Raw genomic sequence first — 15,327 nt, 5'->3', positions numbered from 1 at the left:
CAGCAGCTCTTCAAGTCTTTCACCTAAACCTCACACCTCTTCCCTCCTCCCAAGCCTGTAATTACTTTTATCAGTTAACAGGGCTAATTTATTTTGTTATGCCCCAGTAAACCCTTTACTCTAATAATATTATTCACACTCTGCGGGAAGGTTGGACTTCTTCATCTGCACGCCTGGATGCTTCATTATCGGCCCGCTCGGCGCCGGGGGAGATGCTGCGATTCGCTGTGGAAGTGGGAAGCCAGGCTTACTGGAGTGAAAAAAAAAGAAAAAAATCTTGGAAGGCCTTCCTTAGATAAACCTCCTCATCCCCCCCTCCTACACTCCCCAGGGGTGGAAATCAATAGGGCACTGCAGGTCTGTGTGCAGAGGTAGTCCCAGCGCTGAAGGATGGACGGCGACCCGGACACAAACCGGAGAGGATTTCCAGCTTCGCTGAGATTCATTTCTCCTCAGAGTCCATCCATGTTTGAACCTCGACAGCATTGTGGAAATACGAAAAAAAAAATCAGTTTGCTTCCAGCTTTAAATATAAGAGGATTAAAACGTGAACCATTTAGTATCAGTTAAATCTTGTGTGTTCAATTAAGATGAAACCAGCCCTCCTTATCTCCACAGCTACAAACTTTCTCATTTTCTTCAAGTAAGTTTGTCTTCAAACTACTGCTTTCACAGGTTTAGAACTAAACATCAGGGTTTTTTTTAACTGTTCATGTTAAAAAGGAAGCATTCATTTTTAGTTTTCATTTCTTCAAATCAAGATGTTTGCTAAATTGCTCCTCTTGATTTTTTCATACTTTTGTGTTGCAAACAGGCCCAGACAAATGAGAGTACAGTTGGGATACAGCATCACTGCAGCTCTAAAGATTAAGGCAGACCTTTTTCTACTGAGGCTGAATTTGCATTCATATAAAGTGAGCAGGCAGGAAGTCTAAGGGAATTTAAAGGCTCTAATCCACAGATAAACCTACCAATTTTTCAAAATAAAGCACCAAATGCCCAATTTATCAGGTTAAATTGTGATCCCACTAGTGAGCTTACACTGTTTAGTTAAAAAAAAAAAATGGAAATAATGGACTACCAAGCCCTTCAGCTTTGAGAAAACAAAATGAAGATGTTCATGGATGTTGTCTGGAAGTGAATGCACCAGAATGAACGATAAGACGATACATATCGTGTAGGTGATAGAAAAGTGTCTATTGTGTCATTTCTCTTCTACAGTTTTTATTGCTAAACTTTTGTGCAAAAATATGTTAAGAAACTTGAAACTGTTGTGCACTTTAAAAAAATGTTTCTCTCTTGTAACTATCCCAGGGGTCTGCAACCTGCGGCTCCAGAGCCACATGTGGCCTCTTTATCTCTCCACGGTGGCTCTCTGGCTGAAGAAAAATAAAATAGTTATTTAAAAATAAATGTAGAGTTTAGCTTCTATTTTAGCAACATGCTAACGTTTCTTTGCTAGTATGTTGTCTACTGGGGGTTTGGGGCCAATTTAGACTTTAGTTTCTATTTTAACAACAGGTTTTTGACTAATTAGCTTACTGGAAAAATGTTATGATAATTTGGAGTTTAGCTAATATTTTAGCAAAATGCTGATGTTTTCGGCTACTTTGTTATCTACTGTAGTTTTTGGGGGATAATTTAGGCTTTTGCTTCTATTTTAGCAACATGCTAACATTTTTGACTAATTTAGTTTACTGAGGAACTTCAGACTATTTTGGAGTTCAGCTAGTATTTAAGCAACAAGTTAGCTTTTTTGGCTAATTTGGCCTCAAATGAGTTTTTTATGCTAATTTGGAGTTTAGCTAATATTTTAGCCATATATACTAACATGTTTGGCTAATTTGTTATCCTTTGGGTTTTTTTTGGCTAATTTAGAGTTTAGCTTTTCTTTTAGCAACATGCTAACATTTTTGGCTGATTTAATCTACTGAGGAATTTTATGCTAATTTGGAGTTCAGCTTTTTATTAATTAACGAGCTATATTTTTTGCTACCCCTACTAATGGTAAAAGGTAAAAACTTTTTTTTTTTTTAAAAATCAGTTTTGAGACATGCAAGTTTCTTTGTATATTTTTGCTTTTGTTCAGGCTAAAAATATTTCAAATAATCCACATTTATGAAAAAAAAAAACAAAAAAAAAACAAAAAGAAGGTCATGAATAAATCCAAATTTCTTAAAGGCTAAAGTAAGACTATACGACCCCTTCGAGGTTTTGATCAGTGGAAAACAAGCCCAAATGGCTCTTTTACTGTGAAAGGTTGCCGACCCCTGACTATCCATTTACATGTTACGTGAGTAATGACATAACTGAGAATATACTTTATTGTGATATATCGTTATCGTGATGAGAAATAATCAACATCACGATACGCAATTTTTTTTCATATCGCCCAGCACTTCGGAACAGGGAGTATTTTCTGTATAACGTATCAATCTTTTTTAACCAGTGTTTATGTTCTTTGATTCTGAAGGAGAAAAGCGACACAAGGCACTTTTTTCCTTCAGAATCTGCTTTATTTACGTTGATCATGTTAACAGTTGAAAAATTACAGTTTGTTAAATATTTTGTGTTTAAGCGTCAGGTGTTAAAGGGTTAAACAGCATTTTTTTCATCTGCTCCTGATTCACAATGATCTGAATGAAGAAATACTCATAAATGTAATTTTCAGTTTAGGTTTTTTACGTCCTCTATCAAGACAAGAACATGTTAAAAACACCAAAAACAGGATTTTCATTGGAGTGTTTACTAGAGTCCAAAACCCAAAACACACCTTAAATCACGGGCTGAACAGGATCAACGTTTGTTGAAAACACAAAAACTAAATTTAGAAAACTTTTAAAATGCTGACTCGACTCATTTCATTAGGCCTACCAAAGCAATAAATTGAAAATTATTAAAGAATAAATAACTTTCAAAGTTCATGGAAAAGGTTCATGTGTTTCTCCACAGCCACGTGTACGTGATCCCAGCCTTCACCTGGATTCTCACCCTCGCCATCTTGCTGGCCCACTCCGTTATTCAGCCAGTCACCTCCGTGCTCACCTTCCTCAAAGGAATTCTGCTCATCATCACGGTAAGAGTTTTATGATTTTTTTTTAGTATTAATGTTGCTGGCTTGCTGTTTTCTTGGTTTTTATTTTAGAATAATCACTAATGGTGCTTTTGTATAAAGTAAGAAGAACATTGGATGAATGGGGGCAGTTAGACAGCAGAGAGATGTGCTGTAGGTGTGACAGATGAGTTCAAGATGGAGGTGGAACTCCATCAAGGATCAGTGTTGATCTAACGGAGAAAGATTGGCCAATTTATATACCCGTCACACAAAACGTGCATCATGCTTGAACCATGAGTGAATATTCTGCTGTTAATAACCAATTTATTAATGATTTGTGCATCAATTATGTAATTTTAACGTGATATGTGTGTCGCATGTGAGACATAAAAGTTATACATCAGAGGTACATTCATGGAAAGCTACAAATTTCCGTATGCATCTGACAAAAATCTCACACAACTGCGTCCAATTCGCTTAATAGTTGCTAATAAATTACATAAAATATGCATAAACTGCGTATTTCTTCTCCGAACAAAATTTTTAAACAGATCAAAGCCGAATTCACGTAAAGATTTGTCAGCCGAAACCCTCAGTGAATATCTCCACACATCCACAAATGCTGAACACAAGAAACATTTATGTAGCACAGAAGACGGAAATTACATATGTGGAAAATGCACAAAATGTACGTAGTTCCTGTGTGACACGGCCTTTAAGAGCCAGGTGATATCCAAGAAAATATATTTTGCAATGTTTTTTTCCATCATAGTCGTTCTTCTTTACATAGAAAATACTGTAGATTGTTGTATCTGAGGGATTTAATAGACTGTAAAGGACTTTGAGGTGTTGTGCTCTACATTTCATTTCCATGCAGTTTTCCTGACTACTCATCCCCACATCACTTCGATTCATGACACTGTCACAGATTTTTCCATCTTACCTGAACTGATTCCCTTTTTATTAACTTTTTAATCCCTAATCCTTCTGGCAGAGCAAGTCGGAGCAAGAATTTGATTTTTTTTGTACATCAATGCTCACACTGATGCTCTTTCATGTTCAAATTAAAACTTTAGATATTGCAAAAATTGTCAGTTGGCAGGAAAATTAATTTTCTTGAATTTTTTACTAAAGATGAAACATCTTAGAATTTCTTTTAAGAAAAAAGGAAAGTTCAAGAAAAAAAAATCAAATTTAAAGATTCTTGTAGGTTATCATTTTTTGGAAATATAAATAAGAACAAATAAAAAATCACTATGGGTCTCCAAATTTTATTTTTTCTTACTGCAGCTCCTCTCTTTGTGCAGCTTTTGTGGAATGGACTAAAAGAAAAACAATACTCTAACCTTGCATGTCTTTTCATACAGTTGAAGAACTGTTCAGACACCTTTTTTAATGAAAGAATGTTTCTATCTTGTTGTGCTGCAGAGGTGACTACATATTGTCCTCCTCTGCTTCCTCCGAAGATGCAGACACTCTTTACACACTAGTTTGTTTTATGTTTGATTAAAATCTGCACGAAAAGATGTTCTCATTTTCTCCTGTGCAGAGCAAATTTGTTATTCATCACTGCAGATCTGTTTTAATTAGTCATCAGCATCCATGGCAGGCTTTTTATCTCACAGGAACCTGCTGTTCCTCTCTGTTTTTATGTTTCTTTTTTGTCCAGTTCCACTTTTTAGGTGCCTGTTAGTCTGACTTTTTTATTATTATTGGTTCCTGTTTTCCAGTCAGTGCTATTTTCTGTCACAACTCTGACACAAACCTGTACATTTCCCCTTCACAGCCTCCGCACTGTCTTTGTTCCTGCTCCAAAGTTTAGAACTGACAGAGAAAATCCTTTTTCGTTTCCAGACTCCATGATGAAGGCTTTTCGTGTTCCCCTCTGTTGTTTTTGCTCACGGGTCTAATTTAATTACACATTTAGATTTGAGGTATTTCTCAATGATAAACCGTATATAATTAATTCCTCACGACTGTCTGGGTGTTCAACAATTAAATGGCTTAACGTTTGTGTTAGTGGGTCTTTGCCTTCTTGAGAGATCAGAGAGCTTAAAATTGTCCCCCGACCCCTATCTGCACTCCATCACCTGCAGTAAACCCTGCAAGGTCAGACATATAAAGCTGAAACCATTCCTTTACCTGATGATTCCTCACTCTTTCAAGAGGAAATCCTCATTGGCTAAACCTGCAGCTCCACACCGTCTGCTTCAGTCATTTACATGTGCAAACGGGCTAATATGTGACTTTCTGAGCTATAAATTGACTTTTGTGTCAAGAAAGACTACCATAGATGCACTATGTGCTTTAAGATGTCATAAAAGCACCAGGCATGAGACACGTTCAAGAACATTCTTGAACGTTTAGCTCCTTGTGTTTGCACTAGACAATCGCTAAGCAATACTAGTGCATGTCCACCACCTATGTTGGAAAGGCTGGTAATCTAAAGGGGACTATATCCTTGCGCGGAAGGAGACCTGCTCTCGGCTGCTCTCTGCTGCCCTCTGCTGCATGCACGTGCAGCGAAGGTGGAGGAGGAGTGTTACTACGCAGCTGAAGTGAGGAGCCGCAACAACTCCTTCGACAAGTTACAGGAGTCTATTGTTTGCTAACGAGGGGATAATTAGCGCATGTACTGGTGGATGCTATCAGCGTGCGTCACTGACGAGCTGTAAGTTTATGTTTATTGAGGAAACCCCTTTCTAATGCTTTCTCTGTTAGCTAATTTGGTTAGCTTGTTTACTTTCATGTTTGTTTAGCCACTGAAAACGAGTATAAAGGACGAGTAATGCTAATTTTACAGTTCAGCATTTTGATTGTACATGTTTAAGTTTGTGTCATACCTTCAGAAGAGCAGTGGTTTCATATTAAGTGCAAATGTTAACAAACATTGTTATAGAGAGTATTTTAACCTGGAAAGCAATTACAGAGACATTTCTGTTACAGTTTGAATTTAGCAAATTGCTTTATTGCTCAGTTTTGTACTTTGATTTATTTGTGGAAGCATTTAAAGGTAGTTTGATTTATTCTCATTTATGTCAGCTTCAGTTTAAGTAGTGTTATTTTCTTTCCCTTTTTAGACCACGCAAAGGAAGAAATATTGATGTTCACTCGTACATCCCAGTTGTTGACCTAATGTGAATGGATGTGAAGAGACAAATAAAGATGCATTCAACGGTGGAAATCGGATCAAAGTTTCAGTGTGTTCTTACCGACACCCCAAAAAGACACCAAGTTCTCTGAACCACGCCCCTTCCTGGATTCCCTCTCTTTTAACCTACAACTGGAAGAGTCTTGTTGCAAAATCCCAAAGTGGTGCAAATACCGCTACCCTTGCTACAGGCTTTTTCTATCACAGCTCAGTTCTGATATTTGAAAGACTTGGTGTCAAATTATTCCAGCCAGGCACAAATTTAGAAATAATTCAAAGCATTCTCCCTCTCACTGTATGAACGTATGATTCAAGCCCCCTCCACTTTACTTTTTAATATTTTTGGAGTCCCCAACTTGTCATTGACATGATAGCTGTTCCCAATAAATCAGGGGTCCCCAATCTCCAGGCCGCAAACCGGTACCGGTCTAAGGGCCGCTTGGTACCAGACTACAGACAGGAAAAAAATGCACTCGCTAATTGGGGATCCCAAATCCTCAGGATGCAGATGGGTACCGGGCTGGTACGTGTGCCAGAACATGGACAGTACCAGTGTTGGTAACCTAACCCGGTACTGGTTCCGTATCGGTACCACGTACCAAGGGATGGGGACCCCTGATTTAATGGCAACCGCCTGCATGTCAAAAAATGATGAGTTGGGGACACCCAAAACGTCAAAAAGTGATGCAGAGGGGGCTGAACCATACGTCCATATATGACGAGTTGGGAGTGAGAATGTGTAGAATAATAACAATGTCACCTTTATGATAACTTTTCAATTAATTGGTACCTCTGTGAATTAGAAGGGGTGTCATCCATATGTCACTACCAAATCAGAGTCCCTGATTGGTCAAAGTTTGACTTGCAGCACGCGTTCAATGGATGTTTTGTACGTAAAACTGGAAAACAGTCATAAAAATGTATGTAGCTACAATTGAAAGTGAAAGTTTTAAACGCAGAAGCCCAAAACACGCATTTACATTGCTGTTTTGTTGGTAGTGCCCACTTGAACGTGCATTACCAAGGGTGGTGTAAATGTAGCTTTAGAAGTACAGAGAGCTCTAGTTTGTATGAGGAACTTAGAAGTGGCAGAGAAGTACTTAGAGTTGTACTCAGCTTGTAAGCACTTAGACAGTGGTGAGATGTGCTGTATGTGTGACTGTAACAGTCCTTCCACAGTCTAAGGGTTCTTAGAAACAATGCAGCGCTCACAATTCTTGCAAAAAGCCTCCACATGCCAGGCCAATAAGCCCGACAGTGGACCAGTTTAAAGGTTCGCTCTAATCCCTGATGCCCAGCTGCATATGAGTGAGTATTTCATCCTTCAAAACGGCTGACGGTATGACCTGTCTGATCTGCCTCTCATGTTGTTCCCAAGACTGCTGATACAGCACCCCATCCACCTCAACAATCTGCTTCCATTGTCTTAACAGCTCTACAACCTGGAGACATAAATTACGCCTCTCTGTCAGGCTTGGCCCCACATACTAAAGGTAGAGATCTAAAGGTAGAGATCAGGCCATCACCAGACTGCAACTTCCCTAGGACTTTGACTAGGTCCAAGGTGGGAAAACTGTTGGTGGACCAATGTCCATTGTTAGGTACAGTGAGAGGGCCTGCACGCACCTCCCAATAATCCCACATACTGCCAGGAAAGAGCATCCGCTCCTGTGTTCTGCCAACCAGGCTTGTAGGAGATTTGGAAATCGAACAGGGCCAGCTCAGATACCCATTGTTGCCCCACAGCACAGAGTTTGGCGCTAGTTAAAAGAGGGTTGCTAATCAAATAATCACAGAAGTTTTCAGTAACCACCCACTTTAAGCCCAACAACTCCAATTTCATTGCACTGCAGTTCCCCACATTCCATTCTGAAGACCTAAGATCCCATTCGGCAAAAGCGACAGGCAGGGATTGTCCTCCCACATCTTGTGACAAAACATCCCAGAGCCCTTGGGAAAAAAAATGACAGCTGATTTTAGGTGGAAGTACCAAGGATCAACTTTGAGATCCCTATTTGCTGCAGTGATGAATAAACTGACAAGTGAGGTTAGACAGCAGTTTCTGTGGATCATGATGTTTGCAGACGACACTGTAGTCTGTAGTGAGAGCAGGGAACAGGTGAAGAAACATCTTGAGAGGTGGAGGCTTGCTCTAGAAAGGATACATATGAAGGTAACTGGGTCTTTTTAGCTAAATTATTGATCTCCAGATGACGAGAATCTGCATCTTCAAATCTTAGGCCATTGCTCTCAACTGGAATAAGGTGGAATTCTCCATTGACCGCCCAGTCTATACCTTCACCTATGGCCAAGAGCTGTGAGTTAAGAATGAACGGTCAGGATCATTGATGGAGAGGACAGAATTACGTTACTTTCTCAGGGAGGCTGGAATCTTACTTAGGGATGGGGATCAAGAAGAGTTGAGGTAGTCTGGACATCTGTTACAAATACTTTTCGGACACATTCCTAATGAGGCGTTAATGACCATGTCCAACCAGAAGGAAGCCCTACGGAAAACCCTATACACATTGGAAAGGTCATATCTCTCTGCTGGCCTTGAAACACCTAATTTATCTAGACATGGAACGAAAAGTAGAATCCTTAAAATGATTACAGTTTACCCACACCACCTGACTTGCTTCCTCAGGTGGTTCCACAGCAATTTACACCCTCCATCCGGAACTGAGCAAAGGTTGGTAAACAACTCTGAGGCAAAAACAAGCCACACATCTACAGGAAGGAGAAATGCTTAGTGAAACATAAAAATGAATATTTACATGTCCAGTAAAGAAAGAGTAAAAATGTAACTTTTATTATTTAAATTTACTAAGGCAAACTAATTCCTGAAGGATTTTCAACAAATTTAACTGAAGGACCAAGAAAAAAATCTGTCTGGTTTCCATCTTAATAATAAAGAATGTAATTCCCATAAATTACCCTCGTCTCTGCCTATCGGCGCACACCAACAACATATTTTATTCATGTGCAGAAAGGATCCTTCAAAATGATCTCCAAATGTGTTAGAAGGCCATGCTTTGCAAAGTAATTGCGCCCGCTATTAGAAAGCAAACACTTTCAAAGTTTATCCTTCAAACATGCCTGCAGAGTATCCGACAGAACAGGAAGCCAATGTCAATCACTGGAAAGCACTTTATGGATGCAACATTTCAATCGTCAAGCCGTCATTTGCAACAATTCATGCAGGAACAACAAACAACAGCATATAAATGAGCACTTTTGCGGTTCGGACGGAGCTTTTGTTTACATTATGCAACACGAGCCTCGGGGGAAATTAGGAGAAACATCTCCACACAAACAAGTCCCACTCTGCGGCAGAAACCCGCGGTCGGAGCGGAGAGAGGCACCAAAGGCAGTGTGAATATGTAAAAGAGTCGCTAATTAAAATATCTTAAACGCATTTGGGAGTAGGAGAAACTCGGTGCGCGGAAAATTCAGAGCAAAACAAGAACGCTTTTATTACCAGAGCAAAGCTCGGAGCAGGAATAGCATTAGGGCCTTTCATTTATGAAGCTTTCTAAAAAAAAAAAAAACTGGCAGACGGGCAGCAGCGTAATCAATACTTAAACAATATTGAAGACGAGCAGACTTAACTGAGGTGAATCTGGAAATCAATGAGCGCTATAAAAAGACTTAAGTGGATTTGAAGTGAGACACAAAAGAGCAGCAGCAAAGAGCTGTGCCTCTTCGTTTGGTGGAAAAGAGAAGTTCTTATTTTACATCTCAGAAAATAACACTCCACATTCTCTATTCCACCATTAAGCAAATGTATCTACTTACACAGTTTGTAGACTTTAACATTGTATTTATGGTTAAGCCACATCCACCCATATGGGTATCCGCCCGTACAGGTGCTGGGTTTTTGGGTTGTCTGGGCCCATAGAGGGTCGTAGACATCTTAAGATGAGAGCAGGTGTGTCTTGGAGTCCCTTGAAGCTTGTATGGCCATCTTAACTTCTTGAGACCAGGCATCCACATACATGTACACCACATTTTGGGTTAAATAACCACAGTAGTTGATTATACTTAACTGGGGCCATTTGACTACATGTTTAGAGGGTCAACTCAAATATTACCTAGAGGTTACGGGACGTCATAAAAATGGAAAGAACAATTGTTTTGTGCGTGGTAAGTGTATCACGGCTCTAGTCGTTAGTAAGGTGCGTTCTCTGGCTCCTTACTGATTGTACACAAATGCTGCATGTACGGGGTGTGCAGGTGACACATAAGTGCCCATAGGATGCCCACACAAACTACACTGTGATTGTCTAAATTCCTAAATTGAAACAGTCAAGAATTCACACTTTTAACTTGAACGGTACTATCAGGCTCCTGGCACAGTGCTTAAGTTTTGGCGCAGTTAAAAAAAATGAAAAATCTGCACAACGTGTCTCTGTCTCCCTTCTACTTCCCTCCTGTTGCTTAAGTTTTCGCTATTGCTTGTCACCCGCAGCACGCCCATAGATAAAAACACTTTTTGTCTTCAGACTCTCTTCCTTCATAGAGTATTCTTTCCAGCACAATTTTGCATGTTTTTTTTTTTCTTCTTTTTATAATAGCACTCTGTGTCCTGCATTCTGATTGGCTGGAGACCTCGTCAGTCCACCTGGTCCATGCCTTGTCTTCTGTACAGATATGTGCTTAGCCTAATCTACATAAATCTTTGATCACAATCAAATTTTATTATATAATCCTGGACTTATTTTCTACGAAGGTTTGAACTTTGAGAGTTTAAACAAGAAAAAAAAGGGTGGAAATGTTCATATATATGTTAGAAAGTGTACATAGTGCGTGGTGAGGGGTTTTAAAGGCTTAAAACATCTGCAGTCCTACTTTGTGGATTTCACTTATCTCAGGTTTTTTGCGATAAACCACAGAATACTTGTTTATTTTACTTGAAAGATTTTTACCTCTATGATAGGAAGAAAACGCAGTGTTGCAGTTCTATCTGATTTCCATCTCAGATTCTGACTATTTCCACCTCATCCTGGGTCGTGGGGGTTTGGTGCACACCCTGAACTGTTAAGTGAACAGCACCTTTTGACCACTGTTTGTAAACATTTACAATTATAGCGAGATGTTTTCCTGAAAACCACAAAAATCATACTTGGTTCCCACTTGCTCATCTGTCTCTAATATGGTTAAGATTTTTTCCCCCTCATGGCTGCCTTTGATTTTCACAAAAGCAGAAAAACCTGTTAAATCTAAATCCTCTGCTAACTCCGCTGCTGCCCACAGCCTCAGACTTAATAACAGATCGATGTCATCTGGTTCTAATCCCCACAGCATCCGCTCTGCTGCCAATACGCCAATGATTTATCCACGCTGACGTGAAGGATAGACTGCAAGAAAACAATGATCTGTCCTTTGGGGAGAATTCGCTCAGGAATGAGGTGTTTACCAAACTATATCTATATGTCAGTAAAAGCCTTTTTTATACAAACACCACTATTCTTTTTTTGTTTTTTTATCTTAAGAAAATGTAAATTTTCTTCGACCTGTCTGTGGCCAGCATCCCTAATCAGGACAAAGTGGGCTTAGTTGATTGATGGATGGTTTTGTGAGGCTTCAGAATCAGGCTCCTTAAAAAATTGCAGCAGAGGCAACAATTAATGATGGAAATTTAAAATATTGAGGTTATTAAAGCTCATCTTTTCTCTGGATCCATGGATTACAGCAAACAGCTTAGTGGGACTCAAGCACCTTTCAAAGTGAGCATATTTGAAGTTAAGTAGAAGTTAGGAATTTTCAATTGACAAAAGAAAATTATTATTATTATTGTTAAATAAAAAAAATTAATAGTTTAAATTTCCACCAAAAATCAAGCTTATACAGACAAATTAACAACAGTAATTGAAACTGAGCAAAATTCATGACGTTTTACAATAATAAATACTAAACTATTGCAGTTTTATACCCAAATAATTAATGAAATGATACATTTATTAGAATAAAGTTTGATTTAGTGTAGAGTAGTTGCATTTTAAACCCTAGCCAGTACCAATGAAATAAGCAGAAGCTGCTGGAACATCTGCAGCTCATTCTATGTAACAACAATGAATCCATAGAAAAGTCTCTGTGAATTGTCTTACATCTTTAGGAAAATCCTTCAGCTGACGGATATCTGAATAAAACAATCTGTCCTGTCTGGTTTTTTTAAAGATTAATTTATGAATTTACTTTGGCAAAAGTAGTAAAACCTGTTTGTATTGTATCAGACATTTATGTCATGGTAGAATTTTTAGATTTTACTGCCATCATACAATAAAACTAATACAATAACCACTATTTTTTTAAAGAGGGGTTTACCAGACATTTAAAACTTACAACTGACTTTTTTATAACTTTTTTAGAACTTAGCTAAAGCCTTCACATGTCCGTTTTAGACCTTTTTTGTCTCATTTGGAATCTACAGTATTTCTTCCTTATGTAAGATTTGTTACATTCTGTTCTAAATATGATTCAGCTTTCACAAAAACAGAAGCTATAAGACTGAGTTTACAGTCATGTCTGGTGACAATCTGCTGGCAAACCCATTCAATTGTTCATCCATCCATTCATTTAGTCATGTTACTTGACTGATTAGTTCAGAACCTTCTAAAAACATATAAACTGGATCGTTCCTGTTACTGCAACTCGTGCAAATATGCCATTCATAAAAAAAGATTGTTTTTAATGCCGAAATGAAATCTGAGCACCTCCTGCGTCATCGCTGTCAGAGGCAAAAATAAAACAAAAGCAGAAATGATGTGAACAGATGAACCGCCTGCTGGTGCAGATGACGGAGCAGCCTCGCTCCTCGCCTTTTCATCTGCAGCCAAAGTCTCGTCTGCAGCTCCAACTTTTGTGGGGTTTTATATAGCATGAAAACTTCCAGATTCCGGTTTGTTTTTTGCTGTAAACTAAATGCGTCTTTGATGTTTCTGCCTCAGATTTTCATGCCTCTGAGTCTTTAATTATTTCTGATCAAATCCCCTGATGCTTCTTTGATCTTCATTGCTATCATGGAGAATGAGCTCCTGCTGTCTGGTCCTTACCTGAGCCGTGTGTGTGTGTGTGTTAATGCGCCTCAGGTGGCCGTGACATTTGTGGTGGGGTCAGAGGTCGGCCAACAAAGCAGCAGTGACTTCAGTCAGATGGGGAAGCCGTTCCTGATGGGCACCGTGGCTCTGGGTGAGAACAGTCCTTCTTTCTTCTTTTCACACTTTCATTTTTTTTCCTCTCCAGCTTATGATCTCCGCTCTCGTTTGAGACATGAATATTGAAGACACTCCATGGACCTGCCATCAGAATGTCAAATCCCTTCTGTTTGAGCACATTATAAAGCATGAGAGGTGGGAGTGGATCGTGGGCTCGGACTTCAACTGCGAGCAAAGCGTCTCAAACCGTCCCACGGCTGCTTCGTATGCAGAACCGCGTGAGCCAGACTCAGTCTGTGGTCACATGAGACGGTTCCCTTTGCACGCGGTGGGATCCGTATGCATGTGACACCGTCCACGTTCTCCTGAGGACATCTGTCTAATTGTGGAAGCTCAACATCTCAACCCAGACAGGAACAGAACAGAATGTGAATATGCTACATTGATGAAAGTATAAGCTGGTTTCAGATCATCCTGGAGGAGTGTAGAAGGCGGAGAAACATGATCCAAAGCCCACTACACTCACACCACCCTCAGCAATGCACTTTCAAGTGCCCACTTCCAATAAAATACTATGTAAATGTACATGAATAAACATTTTATGTAATACACGTCTACATTGAACTGACAATATTAGTTAAACTAGATTAAACTTTGACCAATCAGGAACTTAGATTTGGAAGTGACGTATTTCATGACATAATTCACGGAAGATCCAACCGTTTGAAAATGGATCACAGAGGTGGAATTAAATGGAATTTTATGACTTCAAGTATTTAATAAATCGGAAGAGCTGTGAAAGAAAAAGCCTGGAGCAAGATTTGGGAGATTTGCACTGCTTTGACATTTCACACCAAGCCTCTTCCAAATACAGGTAGCAGACATGAGCTAGTAAAAATTAGAGAATTAAAAGAAGAAGCTTTTTCTGCTTTTCCTGTGAACAGCATGGACTAAATGTGCGTTCAAGGTTTTTTAAAATTACTTTTGTTGTTTTTTTTATTTCAGTTTATTTCTTGTTATTGTTTGTTGGTTTCTTTCTTTATATTTTAGATGTAATGTTGTTTCAATATGCTTTTTTCAATTTTGTTGCTTTTTCAGTTGTTCTTGTGATCTTTACATTGATTTGTTGGCATGATTTGGTCCTCAGGGCCACCGTAGAATACAAAGATCTGCAGGTGATCAACAATTTAAATAAAAATTTCCTCTTTTTTTCTCTTCTTTTTTTCCCTTTTTTTCCAGAGAAAAGAAAAAAATGTAAGAAAAAAGAAAAAAAAAGACATGCATTTTTTTCTTCATTTTTTTCTTTTCATATTTTTTCCAAGAGAAAAAAGAGAATAGATTAAGAAAAGAGAAAAAAGGAGAAAAAGAAAGAAAAAAGGAAAAAATGACAAAACATGAAAAAAATATATTTTTATCAGAATTTTTCCCTTTTTTAATATTTGTTTTTCCTTTTTTTCTCTATATTCCCTTTTTAATGAGAAAAAAGGAGAAAAGATGAAAGAAGCATGAAAAGGGGAAAAAATTGAGCCACAAAAGATTATTTTTTCCTTTTTTTTGTTTATTTTCATTCCCTTTTTTTCTCTTCTTTTGTTTTTTTTGTCTTTCTTACATTTTTTTGTTATCGTTGTTTTTTTTCGTTTTATTTTCAAGAGAAAATAATAGAAAAAGAGGAAAAAAGGTAAAGAGACAAAGGGGGAAAAAAGAGGAAAACATTTTATGTAAATATTGCAAACTGAGCACTATGCACACCGGCAGTGCTCTCAAGGTCTTGAGGGTCGCTGTGTCTGTATGATTTCCAGATATTAACTGATTAATAACTTAACTGATTACCTGGTTTAGTTGTGCCTAACCAGTTAAAACATGTCAGAGCAGGAAATGTGGGGAAGCTCATGTTTTTCATCGTACCCCACATTCCTGCATGTTGGAAAACACCCAGGAACGTGGCCCTCAAAGCCTCGTGTTGC

At 38.6% G+C, this 15,327-nt stretch overlaps 1 protein-coding gene and 1 long non-coding RNA gene across 2 annotated transcripts in view; both read left to right on the top strand.

The window, feature by feature from the left end:
- LOC112150885 overlaps positions 1 to 15,327 on the top strand; it is a gene marked incomplete at its 3' end in the record, with an annotated part of 49,028 nt that overhangs the window by 29,757 nt on the left and 3,944 nt on the right. The window contains 2 exon segments of the mRNA XM_024279407.2: positions 2,953 to 3,076; positions 13,298 to 13,397. Coding sequence (XP_024135175.1) covers positions 2,953 to 3,076; positions 13,298 to 13,397 — 224 coding nt within the window.
- Positions 5,485 to 6,244, top strand: LOC112150886. Its single transcript, XR_002920027.1, has 2 exons — positions 5,485 to 5,726; positions 6,136 to 6,244. It is a non-coding gene; the product is annotated as an uncharacterized LOC112150886 (long non-coding RNA).

The sequence above is a fragment of the Oryzias melastigma genome, linkage group LG4 (assembly GCF_002922805.2).
Source record: "Oryzias melastigma strain HK-1 linkage group LG4, ASM292280v2, whole genome shotgun sequence".
In the NCBI taxonomy this organism is placed as follows: Eukaryota; Metazoa; Chordata; class Actinopteri; order Beloniformes; family Adrianichthyidae; genus Oryzias; species Oryzias melastigma.
Note: the sequence above shows the minus strand (reverse complement) of the source record. Positions and strands in the feature narration are given on the sequence as shown.